This window comes from Corvus moneduloides, chromosome 32 (assembly GCF_009650955.1).
Source record: "Corvus moneduloides isolate bCorMon1 chromosome 32, bCorMon1.pri, whole genome shotgun sequence".
NCBI classification, from domain to species: Eukaryota; Metazoa; Chordata; class Aves; order Passeriformes; family Corvidae; genus Corvus; species Corvus moneduloides.
The window spans coordinates 1,012,572-1,034,380 of NC_045507.1; the positions used below are offsets into that span (position 1 = coordinate 1,012,572).

The window sequence follows — 21,809 nt, forward strand, 5'->3', positions numbered from 1 at the left end:
CTGAAGGTTGGGAGGACCTCAGGTGGAGGTCAGGTGAAGAGTGGGAGGGTCTTGGGTGGGCTTCAGGTGTTCCTGGGGTGGAGGTCAGGTGAACCTCAGGAATTTCTTGGGTGTTCCTTGGGTGAAGTTTGGGTGGGTTTTGGGTATTCCTCGGCTGAAGGTCAGAGGAACTTCGGGTGAAGTTGAGGTGTTTTCCTTGAGTGAAGCTTGGGTGAAGGTCAGATGGTCCTTGGGTGTTCCTTGGACTTTCCTGGGGTGAAGGTCAGGTGAAGCTCAGGAATTCCTTGGGTATTCTCTGGGTGAAGTTCGGTTGGGTTTTGGGCGTTCCTTGGCGGAAGGTCAGGTGAACCCCAGGAATTCCTCGGGTGTTCCTTGGGGGTTCTTTGGGTGTCCCTTGGGTGTTCCTTGCGTGAAGGTCAGGTGAAGGTCAGACATTCCTTGGGTGTTCCTTGGGGATTCTTTGGGTGTCCCTTGGGTGTCCCTTGGCCTGGTCAAGGACAGATTTTTGGAATGGGTTCCCGGGGCATGGCCGAGCGTTGGGTGGGGCAGAACTCGCTGGGAAAACCCCGATCCTGAGGATTTTTCCCTCTTTTTTATCCCCCAGGGAGGCTACGTAGGCGCCGAGCCTGAGGTGTCCCTCACCGCCTTCATCCTCATCGCCCTGGAGGAGGCACGGGAGATCTGCAAGGACCACGTCAACGTGAGTGACCCCACGTGGGGACAGGGACATTCCTGAGGTTCCAGGCCCTCATGGAAGCCACTTGAGATCCCAAATTTTCCGTCCTTTATTCCCAGAGCTTGGACGAGAGCATCAACAAAGCTGCCAACTTCCTGGCCCGGCGCTATGAGCAGCTGGCCCGGCCCTACACGGTGGCCCTGGCATCCTACGCGCTGGCCCTGGCCGGGAAGCTCAAGAGCGAGAAGGTCCTCATGAAGTTCTCCAAAGGTGATACCTCAGTTGGGGGTGAAATTGGAGTGAAAGGAGGTGGCTTTGGGTCCTAATGAGATTTTGGGTCCTCATGAGGTTCTCCAAAGGTGACACCTCAACAGGGGGTGGAAACTGGGGTCAGGGGAGGTGGTTTTGGATTCTCATGAGGTTCTCCAGAATTGAAGCCTCACCTGGGGGTGGAAACTGTGGTCAGGGGAGGTGGGTTTGGGTCCTCCTGACATTCTCAAAGGTGACACCTTCACCTTGGGGTCCAAAGGGTTGAAACTGGGGTCAGAAGAGGTGGTTTTGTGTTCTCATGAGGTTCTCCAGAAGTGGTTTTGGATCCTCCAGAGGAGACACCTCACCTGGGGTTGTAATTCAGGCTCGGGGTGAGGTGGCTGTGGGGTCCCTGGTGTCTGAGGTTGTCCCCGCTGTCGCCGCAGGCGGGGCCAGCTGGGAGGAGCGCAATGCCCGCACCTACAACATCGAGGGCACGTCCTACGCGCTGCTGGCCCTGGTGCACATGAAGAAGTCGGAGCTGGCGGGGCCGGTGGTCCGGTGGCTCGCCCAGCAGAACTACTACGGAGGCGGCTACGGCTCCACCCAGGTGGGACATGGGACACCCCCGGCCACCCACGGGGACATCTCAGGGGCACCTGGTGGCCCTGGGGATGACAGGGATGGGGGTTGTGGTTTTGGGGACATCTCAGGGCATGGGGGTCACCTCAGGGGTGACCCTGGTGTTCCAAGCGCTGGCCCAGTACCATGTGGACACACAGCCAATGTCCCCAAGCCCTGGTGACCCTCAGGCCACCAGGGGCACCCAGGAGCCCTTGGGGGCACTCCAACTGGTGTCCCCAAGCCCTGGTGACACCAGTGACCCTCAGGCTACAAGGGCCACCCAGGAGCCCTCGTGGGCACTCCAACTGGTGTCCCCAAGCCCTGGTGACCCTGGTGACTCTGGCATCCCCTCAGCCACTCAGAAGCCCTTGTGGGCTCTCCACCCATTGTCCCCAAGCCCTGGTGTCACCGGTGACCCTCAGGCCCCCATCCTGGTGTTCCAAGCTCTGGCCCAGTACTAGGTGGACACACAGCTGGTGTCCCCAAGCCCTGGTGACCCCAGTGATTCCAGTGTCCACTCAGAAGCCCTTGTGGGCTCTCCACCCATTGTCCCCAAGCCCTGGTGACCCTGCTGTCCCTTCAGGCCACCATCCTGGTGTTCCAAGCGCTGGCCCAGTACCAGGTAGCCGCAGAGGCCCAGCAGCAGCTGGAGCTGGACGTGTCGGTGCTGCTGCCGCGCCGCGCCAGCCCCGTCAAGTACCGCATCGAGAACCGCAACGCACTGGTGGCACGCTCCACCGAGGTACCTGTCCCTGTCCCTGGCACTGTCACCTGGCACCCGCCATGTGTCACCTTCATGTCCCAGGATAATCCTGTCCCCTCATCACGGCCTTGGTTGTTTGTGTCCCTTCTGTGTTCTGTCACCTCTGTGTCTTCTCAAGGCTTGGGATGTCCCAGGTTGAGCTTGTTCCCTGTGTCCTTGTCACCCTGTCACTGTCACCTCTGGGTCTCCTTATGTCCCAGGACAATCCTGTCCCCTCACCATGGCCTTGGTTGTTCTTGTCCCTTCCATGTCCCTTCAATGTCCGTTCCACGTTTTCTCTCCTCCGTGTCTTCTCAAGGTTTGGGATGTCCCAGGGTGACCTTGTCCCCTGTGGCCTTGGCACCCTGGCACCCTGGCACCTTTTCCCTGTCACCTCGTGTCCTGGGACAATCCTGTTCCTTCACCATGGCCTTGGTTGTTCGTGTCCTTTCTGTCACCTCTGTGTCCTCTCAAGGCTTGGGATGTCCCAGGATGACCTTGGCACCTGGCACCCTTGTCCCTGTCACTGTCACCCTGTCACTTTTATGGCCCAGGACAATCCTGCCCCCTCACCATGGCCTTGGTTGTCCTTGTCCCTTCCATGTCCTGTGCCCTCTGTGTCCTTGCAAGGCTTGGGATATCCCAGGATGACCTTGTGCCATGTCACCATGTCACCATGTCACCCTGTCCCTGTCACCTCTGGGCCTCTTTGAGTCTCAGCACCATCCTGCCCCCTCACCATGGCCTTGGTTGCCCTTGTCCCTTCCGTGTCCTGTCCCCTCTGTGTCCTTGCAAGACTTGGGATGTCCCAGGATGACCTTGTCCCCTCACTGGGATGTCCCTGTCACCTCCATGTCCCAGGCTGAGCTTGTCCCCTCCCTTGCGCTGACCTGCAATATCCCTGTCACCTCCTTCTCCTCCTGATCTCCGTGTCCCCTCTGTGTCCTTCAACATCCCTGTCCCCTCTATCTCTGCAACGCTGTCGTCCCCTCCGCGTCCTGCCTGTCCCTGTCCCTTCTATGTCCCCTCCATGTCCCCACACACCCCTTCCTGTTCCTCCTGGGGACATCCCTGTCCCTTCCCAACATCCCCTGTCCCCTCAGACCAAGCTGAACGAGGAATTCACCGTGAAGGCCGAGGGCGTGGGCAAGGGGACAATGACAGTGGTGACCGTGTACCACGCCAAGGTCCCCGAGAAGGACAACAAATGTGACAACTTCGACCTGAGCGTGAACGTGGAGGAGGTGAACATGGGTGAGTCCCCAACTGTCCCCTCCCTGTCCTCCCTGTGTCCCCCCGAGCCCCTCCCCGCCTCCCCTCTGTGCGCCCCGTGTCCTCTTCAAGGTCCCCTTGTTGTCCCCACCCAGGCAAGGAAGAGGAGGATGTCATCAGGTCTGTCAAGATCACCATCTGCACCAGGTGGGGACACTGGGGACGGCGGGGGCAGGGAGGGGACAGGGAGGGGACTGCGAGGGAGGGACACTGGGGACAGGGAGGGGAGTGGGGACACTGGGGACAAGGACATCAGGGTTAGGAATGGGGACACTGGGGACAGGGAGGGGAATGGGGACATTGGGGACAGGGAGGGGAATGGGGACACTGGGGACAAGGACATCAGGGTTAGGATGGGGACACTGGGGACAGGGAGGGGAATGGGGACATTGGGGACAGGGAGGGGAATGGGGACACTGGGGACAAGGACATCAGGGTTAGGATGGGGACACTGGGGACAGGGAGGGGAATGGGGACACTGGGGACAGGGAGGGGAGTGGGGACACTGGGGACAAGGACATCAGGGTTAGGATGGGGACACTGGGGACAGGGAGGGGAATGGGGACATTGGGGACAAGGACATCAGGGTTAGGATGGGGACACTGGGGACAGGGAGGGGAATGGGGACACTGGGGACAAGGACATCAGGGTTAGGATGGGGACACTGGGGACAGGGAGGGGAATGGGGACACTGGGGACAGGGACATCAGGGTTAGGATGGGGACACTGGGGACATCAGGGAAAGGATGGGGACACTGGGGACAGGGAGGGGAATGGGGACATTGGGGACAAGGATATCAGGGTTACGATGGGGACACTGGGGACAGGGATATCAGGGGAAGGATGAGGACACCAGGGACAGAGAGGGGAATGGGGACACTGGGGACAAGGACATCAGGGAAAGGATGGGGACACTGGGGACAGCAGGGACAGCGGGGACTGGGGGGTGAATGGAGGGGAGGGACACTGGGGACAGGGACATCAAGGAAAGGATGGGAACACTGGGGACAGGGAGGGGAATGGGGACATTGGGGGGACAGTGATGTGAGGGAGAAGGATGGGGACATTGGGGACAAGAAGAGGAATGGGGACACAGGGATGTCAGGGAAAGGATGGGGACAACGGGGACACACAGGGCTCTGCCGCCACCTGGTCCCATGGGGACCCTTGGGAATGGGAACACTGGGGACACTGGGGTGGTTGGGGACAGGCGGGAGTGGCCTCAGCCCTGTCCCCACAGGTACCTGGACACCGTGGATGCCACCATGTCCATCCTGGACGTGTCCATGCTCACGGGCTTCTCGCCGGATGTCCAGGACCTGAGGAGGGTCAGTGTGGGGACATGGGGACACCCAGGGGGACCTGGGTGAGACAGGGGACCCCACGTTTTTGTGCCATTGTGTGTCACCATGTCCCCACACTGCCACATGTCCCCACATCCCTGTTGTCCCTACGTGTCCCCACGTGTCCGGTGTCACCGTGTCCCTGTGTGTCCCCGTGTCCTGATGCCGTTCTGTGTCCCCACATGTCCCCACATGTCCTGCGTTCCCCATGTCACCCTGTCTCCACATGTCCCCGTGGTGTCACGGTGTGTCCCCATGTGTCCCTGCGTGTCCCCCGTGCTTGGTGTCATGGTGTCCCTATGTGTCCCTGTGTGTCCCCTGTTCCCGGTGTCACAGCGTCCCCGGTGTCCCTGCGTGTCCCTGCATGTCCCTCATGTCACGGTGTCCCTGGTGTCCCCGCGTGTCTCCGTGTGTCCCTCGTGCCCAGAGTGACGCTGTCCCCGGTGTCCCCAGCTGTCCGAGGGGGTGGACAGGTACATCTCCAAGTTTGAGCTGGATCAGGGAGCGGAGCGGAGCAACGTCGTCATTTACCTGGACAAGGTGGGGACACGGAGGGGACACTGGGGACACGGGGGTGGGAACTGGGAGGTGGGGAAAGGGATGGGGACAGGGATAAGGATGGGACAGGACAGGGATGGTGAGAGGGACAAGATGGGAGAGGAATGGGGACATGATAGCACAGGGACAGAGATGGGATAGGGATGGGACAGGGACCAGGAGGGAGTGGGGGACATGGGCAGGGACAGGAGGGGACAAGGATGGTGATGAAGGTGGGGACACAGAGGACAATGGGGACAGGAGGGACATGGAGACAGGGACAAGATGAGACAGGGATGTGAGAGGACAGGGATGGTGACAGGTACAGGATGGGACAGGGACCAGGAGGGAGTTGGGGACATGGGCAGGGACAGGAGGGGGACAAGGATGGGATGGGGACAGACAGTGTTGGAGACAGAAGTGGGTGACACAGAAACAGTCTCAAGGTGGTGACAAGGACAGAGACGGCTCCAGGGATAGCACAGGGACATGGCTGGGGACAGGACCGGAGGGTTGGGGAGGTGCTTCACAGTCTGTCTGAGGGCCACTCCCATGTCCCCGTGTCCCCGCGCTGTCCCCAGGTGTCTCACAAGGCCCAGGAGTGCTTCGCCTTCAAGGCCCACCAGAGGTTCCAGGTGGGGCTGATCCAGCCCGCGGCCGTCAGCGTCTACAGCTACTACAGCATTGGTGTGTCACCCGGGTCACCTGGGTCACCCTTGTCACCTGGATCACCCTGGGGTGCCCTGGGTCATCCTTGGGTCCCCTCCACCCCCACACCCTCCGAAGTCCCCTCCATGTCCCCTCCTGTGCTTTTGTCCCACTGATCTCCTCGCTCTGCGTCCCCTCACTCTCCTCCCCCGCTAAGCGTCCCCACCCCGATGTCACCGCGCTGTCCCCACACCTCCTGCTGGGCCTCAGTTGATGTCCCCTGCTGTCCCCCCATGTCCCCTGATGTCCCGGCTGTCCCCATGTCCCCACAGACGATCGCTGCACCCGGTTCTACCACCCGGACAAGGAGGGAGGGAAACTGAACAAGATCTGCCAGGGGGACGTTTGTCGCTGTGCCGAAGGTGACGCTGGGGACACGGGGACACGGGGGGTGGGATGGGATGACAGCACTGGCAGGGTGGGACACTCCATGGCCATGAGGGGACATGTCATGGCCATGATGGAACACCTTGATGTGGTGGGACACTTCATGGCCATGATGGGAACGTGTCCCCCCCACGATGGGGACATGTCCCTGCCATGGTGGGACACGTCAAGGTCATGATGGGGACATGTCACGGCCAGGATGAGACAAGTCACAGCCATGGTGGGACACAATGGCGAGATGTCACATGTCATGACCGTGATGGGGACATGTCCCTGCCGTGGTGGGACACGTCACGGTCATGATGGGGACATGTCACAGCCAGGATGAGACAAGTCACAGCCATGGTGGGACACAATGGTGAGATGTCACACGTCATGACCGTGATGGGGACATGTCCCTGCCGTGGTGGCACACGTCATGGCTGCGGTGGGGACACATCGCTGCCACAATGGGACACGTCATGCCCGTGGTGGGGACACATCATTGATGAGATGTCACATGTCATGACTGTGACGGGGACACGTCCCTGCCGGACCTGGCCTTGTCATGGCTGTGTCCCCATGATGTCCCCATGATGTCCCCATGATGTCCCCATGATGTCCCCGTGTCCCCACAGAGAGCTGCTTCAACCGGCAGGAGCAACGTGAGGCCATCACCGTCAACCAACGCATCCAGCGCGCCTGCGAGCCTGGAGTGGACTTTGGTGGGACATGGGGACAGTGGGGACAGCAGGGACAATGGGGGCATTGGGGACAATGGGGACATTTGGGACATTGGGGGATTGGGGACACGAGGACAATGGGGACACTGGGGACATTGGGGACGTCAAGGACATTTGGGATATTGGGGACATTGGGGGTTGGGGGCATTGGAGACTGGAAACATTGGGGACATTGGGGGATTGGGGACACAAGGACAATGGGGACACTGGGGACATCAGGGACATCAAGGACATTTGGGATATTGGGGTTATTGGGGGTTGGGGACATTGGAGACTGGAAACATTGGGGACATTGGGGGATTGGGGACAATGGGGACACTGGGGACATCGGGGACATCAAGGACATTTGGGATATTGGGGACATTGGGGGTTGGGGACATTGGAGACTGGAAACATTGGGGACATTGGGGGATTGGGGACAATGGGGACACTGGGGACATTGGGGACGTCAAGGACATTTGGGATATTGGGGACATTGGGGGTTGGGGACATTGGAGACTAGAAACATTGGGGACATTGGGGGCATTGGGGACAATGGGGACATCAAGGACATTGGGGACATTGGGTCATGGTGGGTGGAGCTGGGGACAGAAAGGCTGTGGGTGGGGACATTGGGGACATCAAAGGGGCAGGGAGGGACACAGCGGGGCCACCCCAGCGGGAATGACAGCGCTGTCCCCGTGTCCCCTGGCAGTGTACAAGGTGAAGCTGGTGGACCGCGAGGAGACCCCGTCCCACGACAATTACGTCATGAAGGTCCTGTCGGTCATCAAGATGGGTACGGCCACCGCGAGCAGGGGACAAGGCCACCTCGGGGGGGGGGGACAAGGCCACCAAGGAGGGTGAAAAAGCCACCCCGGGGTCACCTCAGGGGGGACAAGGAAACCATGGGGGGACAAGGCCACCATGGGGGAGGAAAAGGCCACTCTGGGAGGGGCACAAGGCCACCTTGGGGGACAAGGAAACCGTGGGGGGGGACAAGGGAACTGTTGGGGGACAAGGCCACCCTGGGAGGGACAAGGACATCATGGGGGGACATGCAAACCGTGGGGGGACAAGGTCACCTCAAGAGGGGGACACGGCCACTTCAGGGAGACACGGCCACCCTTGGAGGGACACAATCACTCTGGGGGGGAAAAGGCCACCAAGGGGGGGGACAAGGCCACCACAGGGCGGGTGTGACAAGGTCACCAAGGGGGAGAAACGGCCACCTCCGGGGGGATGAGGCCACCCCGTGGAGGGACACGGTGAGGGTCATCTGGGGCTGGGGACACAGAGGTGGGAGTTGAAGTCACCCAAGGGTTTTGGGGACACCCAGGTGGGTTAGAGACACACAAGGGGGCTGACGTCACCAAGGTGGGGTTGGTGTCACCCAAGGGAGTTTGGGGTTACCCTGGTGGGTTGGGGACACCCAAATGAGTTGATGTCACCCAGGTGGGGTCGGTGCCACCCAGGTGCGTTGGGGACCCCCGAAGCTGCTGGCAAAGCCAGAGGGACCTGGTCCCACCCACAGCCAGTGCCAGCGGGGGGTGGTGCCACCACAGCTGCTCTGTTTGGGGGGGTGGAGGTGACACGGTGACACGGTGACACGGTGACACGGTGACACTGTGACCAGGCACGGACGAGGACCCCGCCGGCAGCAGCAGGACATTCGTGAGCCACCAGCAGTGCAGGGACAGCCTGAACCTGCGCAAGGGACAGGACTACCTGGTGTGGGGACAGGCCAGCGACCTCTGGGTCACCGGCAGACGGTAGGGACACTGGGGGGACACTGGGGGGACACGGGAGGGACATGGGAGGGACACAGGAGGCCATGGGGGGACACAGGGACACGTGGGGGGGATGTGGAAGGGGTCTGTGGGGACAGGGAGGGACACTGGGACGGGGCAGGGGGATAGGGGGACATTGGGGTGGGGAGAGGGGACAGGGGGACAAAGGGACGGGGAGAGGGGACGGGGGGGACGTGGAAACATGGGGCTGTGAGGGACATGGGGATGGGGAGGGCACAGGGACAGGCGAGAGGGGATGGAGTGACACGGGGACAAGGCGGGAGATATGGGGACAGGGGACAGGGGGACACAGGGACAGGGGAGACATGGGGACAGGGAGGGACAAGGGGACAGGGGGACACAGGGATGGGGAGGGCACGGGGACGGGGCAGAGGGAGAAGGTGGGGACAGCAAGAGGACACAGGGGACACTGCCCCCATTGCCCCCATTGTCCCCCATTGCCCCCATTGCTCCCATTGTCCCCATTGCCCCCCATTGTCCCCACTGTCCCCCTATATCCCCATTGTCCCCATTGTCCCCACTGTCCCCACTGTCCCCATTGCTCCCCATTGCCCCCATTGTTCCCACTGTCCCCATTGCTCCCCATTGCCCCCCACTGTCCCCTATATCCCCATTGTCCCCATTGTCCCCATTGTCCCCATTGTCCCCATTGCCCCCCATTGTCCCCATTGTCCCCACTGTCCCCTATATCCCCACTGTCCCCATTGTCCCCATTGCCCCCCACTGTCCCCACTGTCGCCTCTATCCCCATTGTCCCTACTGTCCCCACTGTCCCCACTGTTGCCTCTATCCCCATTGTCCCCATTGTCCCCATTGCTCCCCATTGCCCCCCATTGTCCCCACTGTCCCCCTATATCCCCATTGTCCCCATTGTCCCCACTGTCCCCTATATCCCCCTTGCCCCCACTGTCCCCATTGTCCCCATTGTCCCCTATGTCCCCATTGCCCCCATTGCCCCCCATTGTCCCCACTGTCCCCTATATCCCCATTGTCCCTTTTGTCCCCACTGTCCCCTATATCCCCACTGTCCCCGTTGTCCCCACCGTCCCCTATATCCCCACTGTCCCCTATATCCCCATTTTCCCCATTGTTCCCACCATCCCCCATGTCTCTCTATCCCCTATATCCCCATTGTCCCCATTGCCCCCCATTGTCCCCACTGCCTCCCTTACCCCTGCTGTCCCCCGTTGTCCCCACAGTCCCCAACATTCCCCTATATCCCCACTGCCCCTCTTGCCCTTGCTGTCCCCCGTGTCCCCATCGGTGTCCCCCGTGTCCCCATCGCTGTCCCCTGTGTCCCCAGCTTCTCGTACCTGATCGGGAAGGACACGTGGCTCGAAGAGTGGCCCTCGGAGGAGTCGTGCCAGGACCCCGCCCTGCAGGGACGCTGCCAGGACTTTGTCGAGTTCTCCGAGGCCATGACCCTCTTCGGGTGTCCCAACTGAGTCCCCACCCCGCCCCCGGGTTGTCACCAACCCTCGGGTGTCACCAACCCTCAGGTGTCACCAACCCTTTTGGTCACCTTTTTTTCCCTCCCCCCTCCCCTTTTTTTTTTGGTTAAAAAAGTCATTTCTGAGCACCTGGCTCTGGGTGTCTGTGGAGGGGGACACGTGGGAGGTGGTGGGGACCCCAGAGGAGAGAAGAAGGTGGTGGGGACATCAGCTGGGTCATGGGGACACCAGCATGGACAGTGGGGGGTGGGGACACCACAGAGGACATGGGGACACCAGAGGGGTCATGGGGACATGATAAGGGACATGGGGACACCAGAGGGGGCAAGAGGGTGGTGGGGACCCCATAGGGTTGATGGAGCCATGGGGACACCAGAGGGGTTGCAGGGACACCAAGGAGGGGCATGGGGACACCATGGGGGACAGGGGGACACCATGGGGGACAGGGGGACACCAAAGGGGACTTGGTGCCACCAGAGGGGACAAGAGGGTGGTGGGGACTCCATAGAGGTCATGGGGGACACACTAAGGGACATGGGGACACCGGAGGGGACAAGAGGGTGGTGGGGACTCCATAGGGGTTGATGGAGCCATGGGGACATCATAGGGAACATGGGGACACCAGAAGGGCCACAGGGACATCATAGAGGGACATGGGGACACCATAGGGGGTGTGGGGACACCATAGGGGACATAGAGGGTTTGTAAGGGACAAGGGGATGGGGGGGGGGGACTCCCTAGGGGTTGGTCGGGTCATGGGGACACCAGAGCGGACATGGGACACCGTGGGGGACACCAGGATGTGTGTCACCACCAGGACTCCGTAGGGGCTGGTGTGGTCATGGGGACAATGTAGGGGACAGGGGGACTTTGTAGGGGACAAGAGGGTTCTGGGGGCTCCACTGGGGTGTTGGGGTCATGGAGACACTGTAGGGGGACAGGGGGACTCAAGGGGACACCATAAGAGACACCAGGATTGTGGGGTCTCCATAAGGGTTATGGGGACACCAGAGGGATCATGGGGAACACAAGGGGACACCTTGGGGGACAGCACAGGATTGTGGGAACTCCCTAGAGGGTGATGGGGTCGTGGGGACACCACAGGTGACATCATAGAGGTCTTGGGGACACCATGAGGGTCATGGGGCCACCAGAGGGGAAATGGGGCCACCAGAGGGGACATGGGGACATCATAGAGGGCATGGGGACACCATGAGGGTCATGGGGCCACCAGAGGGGAAATGGGGCCACCAGTGGGGACATGGGGACATCATAGAGGTCATGGGGACACCATAGGAGACGTAGGGACTCCGCAGGGGCTGATGGGGTCACGGGGACACTGTGGGAGTCATGGGGACCCCACAGGGGGCTTGAGGCCACCGGAGGGGACAGGGGGACACCACAGGGGTGCTGCACAACCCTCGGAGCACAACGCGGGGTGCACAACCCGTGGTGCTCCATGTCCTCGGTGCTCCTCATCCCTCAGCGCACAATCCTCGGAGAACAACCCTCGGTGCTTCATTTCCTCGGTGCTGCACAACCCTCCGTGCACAACCCTCAGAGAACAGCCCTGGGTGCACAACCCTCGATGCGGAACAACCCTGGGTGCAAAATGCTGACTGTTGCACAGCCCTTGGTGCTGCACAACCCTCCGTGCACAACCCTCAAAGAACAGCCCTGGGTGCAAAATGCTGACTGTTGCACAGCTGTCAGTGCTGCACAACCCTCCGTGCACAGCCTGGCATGCACAACCTGCACAACCCTCGGTGCTGCACAACCCTGTGAGCACAGCCCGGGGTGCACAACCCTCGGTGTAAAACCCTCCGTGCTTCACAACCCTCGGTGCACAACCGGGGCTGCACAACCCGCACAACCCCCAGAGCCGCACACCCTCGGTGCTGCACAACCCTCGGTGCACAACCCTCAGAGAACAGCCCTGGGTGCAAAATCCTGACTGTTGCAGAGCCCTTGGTGCTGCACAAGCCTCGGTGCACACCCTGGCATGCAGAACCTGCACAACCCTCGGTGCTGCACAACCCTCGGTGCACAACCCTCAAAGAACAGCCCTGGGTGCACAGCCCTTGGTGCGGAACAACCCTGGGTGCAAAATGCTGACTGTTGCACAGCCCTTGGTGCGGAACAACCCTCGGTGCACAGCCTGGCATGCACAACCTGCACAACCCTCGGTGCTGCACAACCCTGTGAGCACAGCCCTGGGTGCACAACCCTCGGTGTAAAACCCTCCGTGCTTCACAACCCTCGGTGCACAACCGGGGCTGCACAACCCGCACAACCCCCAGAGCCGCACGCCCTCGGTGCTGCACAACCCTCGGTGCACAACCCTCAGAGAACAGCCCTGGGTGCAAAATCCTGACTGTTGCAGAGCCCTTGGTGCTGCACAAGCCTCGGTGCGCACCCTGGCATGCACAACCTGCACAACTCTTGGTGCTGCACAACCCTCCGTGCACAACCCTCAGAGAACAGCCCTGGGTGCACAACCCCCGGGGCTCGCCCTGGGGTGCAGAGTTTGCACCCCAAACTCTTCACCCCGAACTTCACACCCCAATCCCAGCTCCTCACAGCACCCCCAAATCTACACCCCAAGCCCAACATCCCAAAGTCGCACCCCAATCCCAACACCCCAAACTCTGCACCCCGAACTTCACACCCCAATCCCAGCTCCTCACAGCACCCCCAAATCCACACCCCAAACCCTGCACCCCAATCCACGCACCCCAATCCCAACACCCCAAAGTCGCACCCCAATCCCAGCACCCCAAACTCTTCACCCCGAACTCCACACCCCAATCCCAGCTCCTCCCAGCACCCCCAAATCTACACCCCACGCCCAACACCCCAAAGTCGCACCCCAATCCCAACACCCCAAAGTCGCACCCCAATCCCAACACCCCAAACTCTGCACCCCAAACTTCACACCCCAATCCCAGCTCCTCACAGCACCCCCAAATCCACACCCCAACACCCCAAACCCTGCAGCCCCAAATCCACACCCCAAACCCTGCACCCCCAATCCACGCCCCAATCCCAACACCCCAAAATCGCACCCCAATTCCAACACCCCAAACTCTGCACCCCAATCCCAGCACCCCAGACTCTTTACTCCGAACCAAACACCCCAATCCCAGCTCCTCCCAGCACCCCCAAATCTACACCCCAACCCCAACACCCCAAAGTCGCACCCCAATCCCAACACCCCAAACTCCACACCCAGAACTTCACACCCCAATCCCAGCTCCTCCCAGCACCCCCAAATCCACACCCTGAACTTCACACCCCAATCCCAGCTCCTCCCAGCACCCCCAAATCCACACCCTGAACCCCACATTTCCCACCCCAAACTCTGCCCCCCCAAATTCTGCACCTCAATCCCCTCACCCCAAACCCTGCACCCCACATTTCTCACCCCAAATCCTGCCCCGCAAACCCTGAACCCCACATTTCCCACCCTAAACCCTGTCCCCCAAATAATGCCCCCCAATCCCCTCACCTCAAACCCTGCACCCCACATTTCCCACCCCAAATTCTGCCCCCCAGACCCTGAACCCCACATTTCCCACCCCAAACTCTGCCCCCCAAATTCTGCCCCCCAAACCCTGAACCCCACATTTCCCACCCCTCACCCCACACCCGCGCCCCGTTCCCACCCCCCGTGTGGGCCCCCCGCGGTTTCCGGAACTTTCCGGAACCTTTTCCTTCACCCGGAGCCGCCGCAGCCCCACAGAGACTTGTGGGGCACAGAAATGTGGGGGGCGGGAGGTTCTGGGGACAAATCTGGGGGGGATCTGGGGCAAATTTGGGGGTTCTGGGAGAATTTGGGGGGATCTGAGGCAAACTGAGGGGATCTGGGGCAGTTTCAGGGGGGACCTGGTGCAAATTTTTGGGGATTTAGGGGAATTTGGGGGACTCTGGGGTAAATTTTGGGGGATCAGGGGCAATTTTTTGGGATTTGAGGAAATTTGGGGGACTCTGGGGCAAATTTTGGGGTCTCTGAGGCATTTTGGGGGGAATGGAGTAAATTCAGAGTTTCTGGAGTAAATTTGGGGGGCTTGGGGGAAAATTTTGGGGGTTCCAGGGCAAATCTGGGGGGGGGGGATTCAGAAAATTTGGAGTTTCTGGGGTAAATTTGGGGGGGTTGGGGTAAATTTTGGGGGATTTGGGGCAAATTTGGGGGGTTGGATTCAGAGGTGGGGACCCTCAGATGTCCCTCAGTGCCACCCCAGGGTTGTCCCCCCTCCCTTTTTTGGGGACAATCCAGGCCCTAAATAATCCATAAATAAATTTATTCGTTAATCAATAAATAATTAATTAAGGACAATAATTTAGGGGGAAGGGGCCCCCCCAGGCCGGCTGGGGGGGAGTGGGTGGGGGAGGGGTTAGGGACAGCGGGGACCTCCCCAAAGTGTCCCCAATGTCCCCAAGGAGGTCTGAGAGGCCCCCAAGTGTCCAGCACTGGGTCCCCAAGTGTCCCCAGATGTCCCCAAGTGTCCCCAAGTGTCCAGCACTGGATTCCCAAATGTCCCCAAGTGTCCAGCACCGCGTCCCCGAATGTCCCCAAATGTCCCCAAGCACCAAACGGGGGGCTCTGGACCCCCCCCATGTCCCCACAGGGGGGTCCCCAAGGTCCTTCGGTGTCCCCAAGTGTCCGAGCAGGGGGGTCAGTGATGTCCTTTGATGTCCCCAAATCTCCAGCCATGGATGTCACTTGATGTCCTTTGATGTCCCCAAACCTCTGGGCGCAGGGGTCTTGTCACCCAAATCTCTCTCGTCACCCAAATCTCTGGCTTTGGATGTCACCAATGTCCTCTGATGTCCCCAAGCCTCTGCACAGTGGGGTCCCAGATGTCCCTTGATGTCCCCAGATCTCCGGGTTTGGAGGTCACCGATGTCACTTGATGTCCCTTGGTGTCCCCAAACTGTGGGCGTGGGGGTCTTGTCACCCAAATCTCCAGCTGTGGACGCCACCAGTGTCCTTTGATGTCCCCAAATCTCTGCGCGGGGGCCTCAGGAGCCCAATTTCCAGCCATGGACGTCACCAATGTCACCTGATGTCCCCAGATCTCTGGGTTGGGAGGTCACCGATGTCCCTTGATGTCCCCAAACCTCCACACTCAAGGGTCTCGGACGTCCCCAAGCCCCACCCTGGCAGGTGACCAGCAGGACACGAGGCCAGCCACCCAGTGCCACCCGGTGCCACCCAGTGTCACCCGCCCGCGATGCGCAGCAGCCCCACGAAGTTGCCCTCGCGCTCGTCCTGCGCCAGCTGCCACCCGCCCGTGTCCCCCGTGTCCCCATCCAGCTCCAGGCTCAGGACGTCCCCCGGCCGCAGCTGTCCCACGGCCTGGGCCAGAGCTGACCGCTCCTGGTGGCCTCCGGCCGCGGCCGGCAGGGTCAGCGGCACGGCCAGCAGCGGCCTCCGGGACGCGGCGTGGAGCAGCCGCAGGGTGACGCGGCCTTGGGGACACTTGGCCATCGTGCAGGTGAGGCCCAGCTGGCCATAGAGGAGGTAGAGGCCACCGGACGTCACCTGCAGCGTCCCCGCGGTGTCCGGCCGGACGTCACCGCTCAGGAAGACGCCCTGGACTCCGTCCTCGTAGCGCCAGCCCGGGGATGATGGCAGCGACAGCGAGCCTGGGGACAGAGGGGACACCAGGTGAGTTTGGGGACACGGGGGACACTGAGGGGACACCAGGTGAGTTTGGGGACACGGGGGACACTGAGGGAGCCTGGGGACAGAGGGACACTGGGTCAGTGGGGGACATGGGGACACCGAGGGAGCCTGGGGACAGAGGGGACACCAGGTGAGTCAGGGGACACGGGGGACAGCGGGTGACAGAGGAGATGGGGGAGTCTGGGGACAGAGGGGACAGCGGGTGAGTGAGGGGACAGAGGAGAGGGGACATGAGGTGACCCAAAAGGACACAGGGTCTGTGACACCCTGGGGACAGTCGGTGACACTGTGGGGACACTCCGTGATTCCCAGGGGACCACGGGGACACAGGATGCTCCATGACACCCTGGGGACACTCCATGACATCCTGGGGACACTCCGTGACATCCTGGGGACATTGACACCTCGGGGACACTCCATGACACCCTGGGGACACTCCGTGACACCCAGGGGATCACAGGGACACAGGATGCTCCATGACACCCTGGGGACACTCCGTGACATCCTGGGGACATTGACACCTTGGGGACACTCCGTGACACCCAGGGGACCACAGGGACATGGACACTCCATGACACTGTGGGGACACTCCATGACACCCAGGGGACACTGACACCTTGGGGACACTGCATGGCACTGTGGGGACACTGACACCCTGGGGACACTCCGTGACACCCAGGGGACCACGGGGACACAGGATGCTCCATGACACCCTGGGGACACTCCGTGACATCCTGGGGACATTGACACCTCGGGGACACTCCGTGACACCCTGGGGACACTGACACCCTGGGGACACTCCGTGACACCCTGGGGACCACAGGGACACAGGATGCTCCATGACACCCTGGGGACACTCCGTGACATCCTGGGGACATTGACACCCAGGGGACACTCCGTGACACCCTGGGGACACTCCGTGACGCCCAGGGGACCACGGGGACACAGGATGCTCCATGACACCCAGGGGACACTCCGTGACACCCAGGGGACCACAGGGACATGGACACTCCATGACACTGTGGGGACACTCCATGGCACCCAGGGGACACTGACACCTTGGGGACACTGCATGGCACTGTGGGGACACTGACACCCTGGGGACACTCCGTGACACTTTGGGGACCACAGGGACACAGGATGCTCCATGACACCCTGGGGACACTCCGTGACACCCAGGAGACCACAGGGACACAGGATGCTCCATGACACCCTGGGGACACTCCATGACATCCTGGGGACATTGACACCTCGGGGACACTCCATGACACTGTGGGGACACTGACACCTCGGGGATGCTCCGTGACACCCAGGGGACCACAGGGACATGGACACTCCATGACACTGTGGGGACACTCCATGACACCCAGGGGACACTGACACCCTGGGGACACTGCATGGCACTGTGGGGACACTGACACCCTGGGGACACTCCGTGACACCCAGGGGACCACGGGGACACAGGATGCTCCATGACACCCTGGGGACACTCCGTGACACCCTGGGGACACTGACACCCTGGGGACCACAGGGACACAGGATGCTCCATGACACCCTGGGGACACTCCGTGACATCCTGGGGACATTGACACCCAGGGGACACTCCGTGACACCCTGGGGACACTCCGTGACGCCCAGGGGACCACGGGGACACAGGATGCTCCATGACACCCAGGGGACACTCCGTGACACCCTGGGGACATTGACACCTTGGGGACACTCCGTGACACCCAGGGGACACTGACACCTTGGGGACACTGCATGACACTGTGGGGACACTGACACCCTGGGGACACTCCGTGACACTTTGGGGACCACAGGGACACAGGATGCTCCATGACACCTCGGGGACACTCCATGACACCCTGGGGACACTCCGTGACACCCAGGAGACCACAGGGACACAGGATGCTCCATGACACCCTGGGGACACTCCATGACATCCTGGGGACATTGACACCTTGGGGATGCTCCGTGACACTGTGGGGACACTGACACCCTGGGGACACCCAGGGGACACTGTGGGGACCACAGGGACACAGGATGCTCCATGACACCCAGGGGACACTCCATGACATCCTGGGGACATTGACACCTCGGGGACACTCTGTGACACCCAGGGGACACTGACACCCTGGGGACATTCCATGACACTGTAGGGACACTGACACCCTGGGGACACTCCGTGACATCCTGGGGACATTGACACCTCGGGGACACTCCGTGACACCCAGGGGACACGGACACCTTGGGGACGCTCCGTGACACCCAGGGGACCACAGGGACATGGACACTCCATGACACTGTGGGGACACTCCATGACACCCAGGGGACACTGACACCTTGGGGACACTGCATGGCACTGTGGGGACACTGACACCCTGGGGACACTCCGTGACACCCAGGGGACCACGGGGACACAGGATGCTCCATGACACCCTGGGGACACTCCGTGACATCCTGGGGACATTGACACCTCGGGGACACTCCGTGACACCCAGGGGACACTGACACCCTGGGGACACTCTGTGACACCCAGGGGACCACAGGGACATGGACACTCCATGACACCTCAGGGACACTCCATGGCACCCAGAGGACCACAGAGACACAGGATGCTCCACGACACCCAGGGGACACTCCGTGACACTGTGGGGACACTGACACCCTGGGGACACTCCATGACACCCTGGGGACACTCCATGACACTGTGGGGACACTGACACCCTGGGGACACTCCGTGACGCCGGGGCCGTCTGTGCCACCCCCGGATGCCGCAGGGAAGGGAGGTGACATCGGGGAGGCGACATCGGAGAGGGAGGTGACACTTCCTCTGCGAGGGCGGCGGGACGAGGAACCCGAGTGACAATTTCGAGATGACTCGGAGGAGGGGGGGAGGTGACATGGGGGTGGGGACAGGAGGGGACAGGAATGGACACCAAGGGACATCAGGGGACATCAGGGGACAGGGATGGACATCAGGGGACAGGAGGGGACACAGGGGACAGGAGGGGACATCAGGGGACATCAGGGGACAGGAGGGGACAGGAGGGGACACAGGGGACAGGGATGGACAGGAGGGGACAGGAACGGACATTAAGGGACAGGAGGGGACATCAGGGGACATCCGGGACTTACCGGCGCTGAGCAGCACGTGGGCGGCGGTGGCAGCCTGGAGGGGGAGGGGACAGCAGGGACAACGTCAGCGGGAGGGTCCCCAATGTCCCCAAGGTGTCCCCGATGTCCCCAACCCCCCGGAAGGGGAAGCGGCGCCTCCCGCCGGGATTTGGGGACTTCCCAGAGCTCCCGCCCGGGGGAATTTTTTTTTTTTTTTTGGGGGGGGGGGGGGGGGAGGAAAAGGGAAAATTCCAGGATTTGGGGGGGAAAAAGGGGATTTGGGGATGGGGGAGGGGCGGGGTGGTGGCATTCGTGTCATCGGGGCGGGGACAGGAGTGGGGGGACACCGGGATGGACACATGGACACCTGGATGGACAGATGGACAAACGAGTGGACAGATGGATGGACAAACGGACACACAAGTGGACACAGAGACACCTGGATGGACACTTGGATGGACAGATGGACACACGAATGGACACAGAGACACCTGGATGGACACACGGGTGGACAGATGGACACCTGAATGGACAGAGGGACACCTGGATGGACATCTGGACACCTGGACAGACGGACAGAGTCCTGGGTAAGCACAACACCCAGATGGACGAACACCTGGATGGACACCTGGACACAACCCCAGGTGGACAGACAGATGGACAACTGGACAGCCAGGACACCTGGGCTGCCCGATGGGCACCTGGACAACTGGACAAGCAGGCTGATAACTGGACACCTGGATGGATGGACACAGGGATGGATGGACAGATGGACACCTGGACAGGTGGACCCCCAGAGTGATGGACAGATGGACAGCGAGCAGACAGACACCTGGATGGACACCTGGACAGTCACCTGGACAACTGGACACCAGGACAGAGGGATGGATGGACACCAGGACAGAGATACCTGGACAACCGGACAGGTAGACACCAGGACATCTGGACAGATGGACACTCGGGCAGGTGGACAGATGAACATTTGGACTGCCGGACAGATGGACACCAGGACAACCGGACGCCAGGACAACAGGATAACTGGACACCAGCATAACCGGACACCAGGACAAACACCCGGACAATCGGAAAACCGCACACCTGGACAACCAGACCCCAGGACACCCGGCCCCCCGGCCCCCAGGACACACGGACGGATTGGCCCCCGGCCGGACAGAGCCCGAACCCCCCTCCCCGTGCCCACCTTCACCGGGGGCTGCCCCCGGAGCGTCCCCAGCACGGCGGCGGCGGCGGCGGCGGCTCCGAGAGCGAGGGCGGCGAGGGCGGCGAGAGCCGGGGCCAGGCGGCGGCACCGGGACCGGGTCCGGTTCGGGTCCCGGTGCTGGTCCCAGTGCTGGTCCTGGGGCCGGTTCTGGGTTTGGTCCCGGTTCGGGCAGAGGCACCGGCACGGGCAGGGGGGCGCCGGGGGATTCTCGGGGTCAGCGAGCAGCGACATCGCGGCGACATCGGGGACGGAGCGCGGCGCGGCCGCTTTTAACGGGCCACGGAGCGGGAGAGCGGGGAGGGGCGACATCAGGGAGGGGACAGAGGGGAGGAGGCGGGGACATCGGGGAAGGGACAGCGGGGAGGGGGGCGGTGACATCGGGGAGAGGACCGGGGACATCGGGGAGGGGACTGGAACATCGGGGAGGGGACATCAGGGAGGGGACCGGGGACATCGGGGAGGGGACATCAGGGAGGGGACCGGGGACATCGGGGAGGGGACAGAGGTGACATCGGGGAAGGGACATCGGGGCGGTGACATCGGGGAGGGGACTGGAACATCGGGGAGGGGACCGGGGACATCGGGGAGGGGACATCGGGGCGGTGACATCGGGGAGGGGACTGGAACATCGGGGAAGGGACCGGGGACATCGGGGAGGGGACATCGGGGCAAGGACATCGGGGAGGGGACGGTGACATCGGGGGGGGGACCGGGGACATCGGGGAGGGAACGGTGACATCGGGGGGGGGGGGGGGACCGGGGACATCAGGGAGGGGACCGGAACATCGGGGAGGGGACCGGGGACATCGGGAAAGGGACCAGGGAGGGGACATCGGGGAGGAGGCGGTGACATCAGGGAAGGGGACATCAGGGAAGGGACATCGGGAAGGGGACGGTGACATCGGGGAGGGGACCGGGGACATCGGGGGGGGGGACCGGGGACATCGAGGAGGAGGCGGTGACATCATGGAAGGGGACCGGGGAAGGACGGGGGAGGGGACTGGAACATCGGGACAGGGATCGGGGAGGGGACAGTGACATCGGGGAGAGGACTGGAACATCGGGGAGGGGACAGGGGACATCGGGGAGGGGACATCGGGGAGGGGGCGGTGACATCGGGGCGGTGACATCGGGGCGGGGACTGGAACATCGGGGAGGGGACCAGGGACATCGGGGAGGGGACATCGGGGAGGGGACATCGGGGAAGGGACATCGGGGAAGGGACGGTGACATCAGGGAAAGGACCGGGGATGGGTTGGGGACATCGGGGAGGGGACAGG

General features: G+C 61.9%; 2 protein-coding genes across 3 annotated transcripts in view; one reads left to right on the forward strand and one right to left on the reverse strand.

Annotated features, from left to right (window-relative positions):
- The window catches only part of C3 (complement C3), a 32,178-nt gene extending 21,545 nt beyond the window's left edge, over positions 1 to 10,633 (forward strand). For both annotated transcript variants that reach the window (XM_032094430.1, XM_032094431.1), the window contains exons 27-40: positions 605 to 700; positions 796 to 946; positions 1,372 to 1,535; positions 2,133 to 2,291; positions 3,395 to 3,545; positions 3,659 to 3,710; positions 4,804 to 4,891; positions 5,360 to 5,446; positions 6,025 to 6,130; positions 6,424 to 6,513; positions 7,156 to 7,242; positions 7,955 to 8,038; positions 8,876 to 9,011; positions 10,354 to 10,633. In XM_032094430.1, coding sequence (XP_031950321.1) covers positions 605 to 700; positions 796 to 946; positions 1,372 to 1,535; positions 2,133 to 2,291; positions 3,395 to 3,545; positions 3,659 to 3,710; positions 4,804 to 4,891; positions 5,360 to 5,446; positions 6,025 to 6,130; positions 6,424 to 6,513; positions 7,156 to 7,242; positions 7,955 to 8,038; positions 8,876 to 9,011; positions 10,354 to 10,495 — 1,593 coding nt within the window. In that variant the 3' untranslated portion in view covers positions 10,496 to 10,633. The remainder of the gene's footprint in view (positions 1 to 604; positions 701 to 795; positions 947 to 1,371; positions 1,536 to 2,132; positions 2,292 to 3,394; positions 3,546 to 3,658; positions 3,711 to 4,803; positions 4,892 to 5,359; positions 5,447 to 6,024; positions 6,131 to 6,423; positions 6,514 to 7,155; positions 7,243 to 7,954; positions 8,039 to 8,875; positions 9,012 to 10,353) is intronic.
- A 4,217-nt stretch (positions 10,634 to 14,850) lies between these two features.
- On the reverse strand, positions 14,851 to 20,866 carry LOC116437082. The gene is made up of 3 exons (XM_032094649.1): positions 20,509 to 20,866; positions 19,329 to 19,362; positions 14,851 to 16,150 (listed from the first exon to the last, which is right to left on the reverse strand). Exons 1-3 carry the CDS (start codon positions 20,836 to 20,838, stop codon positions 15,723 to 15,725), a joined length of 792 nt encoding a protein of 263 aa, XP_031950540.1. The 5' UTR covers positions 20,839 to 20,866; the 3' UTR covers positions 14,851 to 15,722.
- Between the last annotated feature and the right edge of the window lie 943 nt (positions 20,867 to 21,809).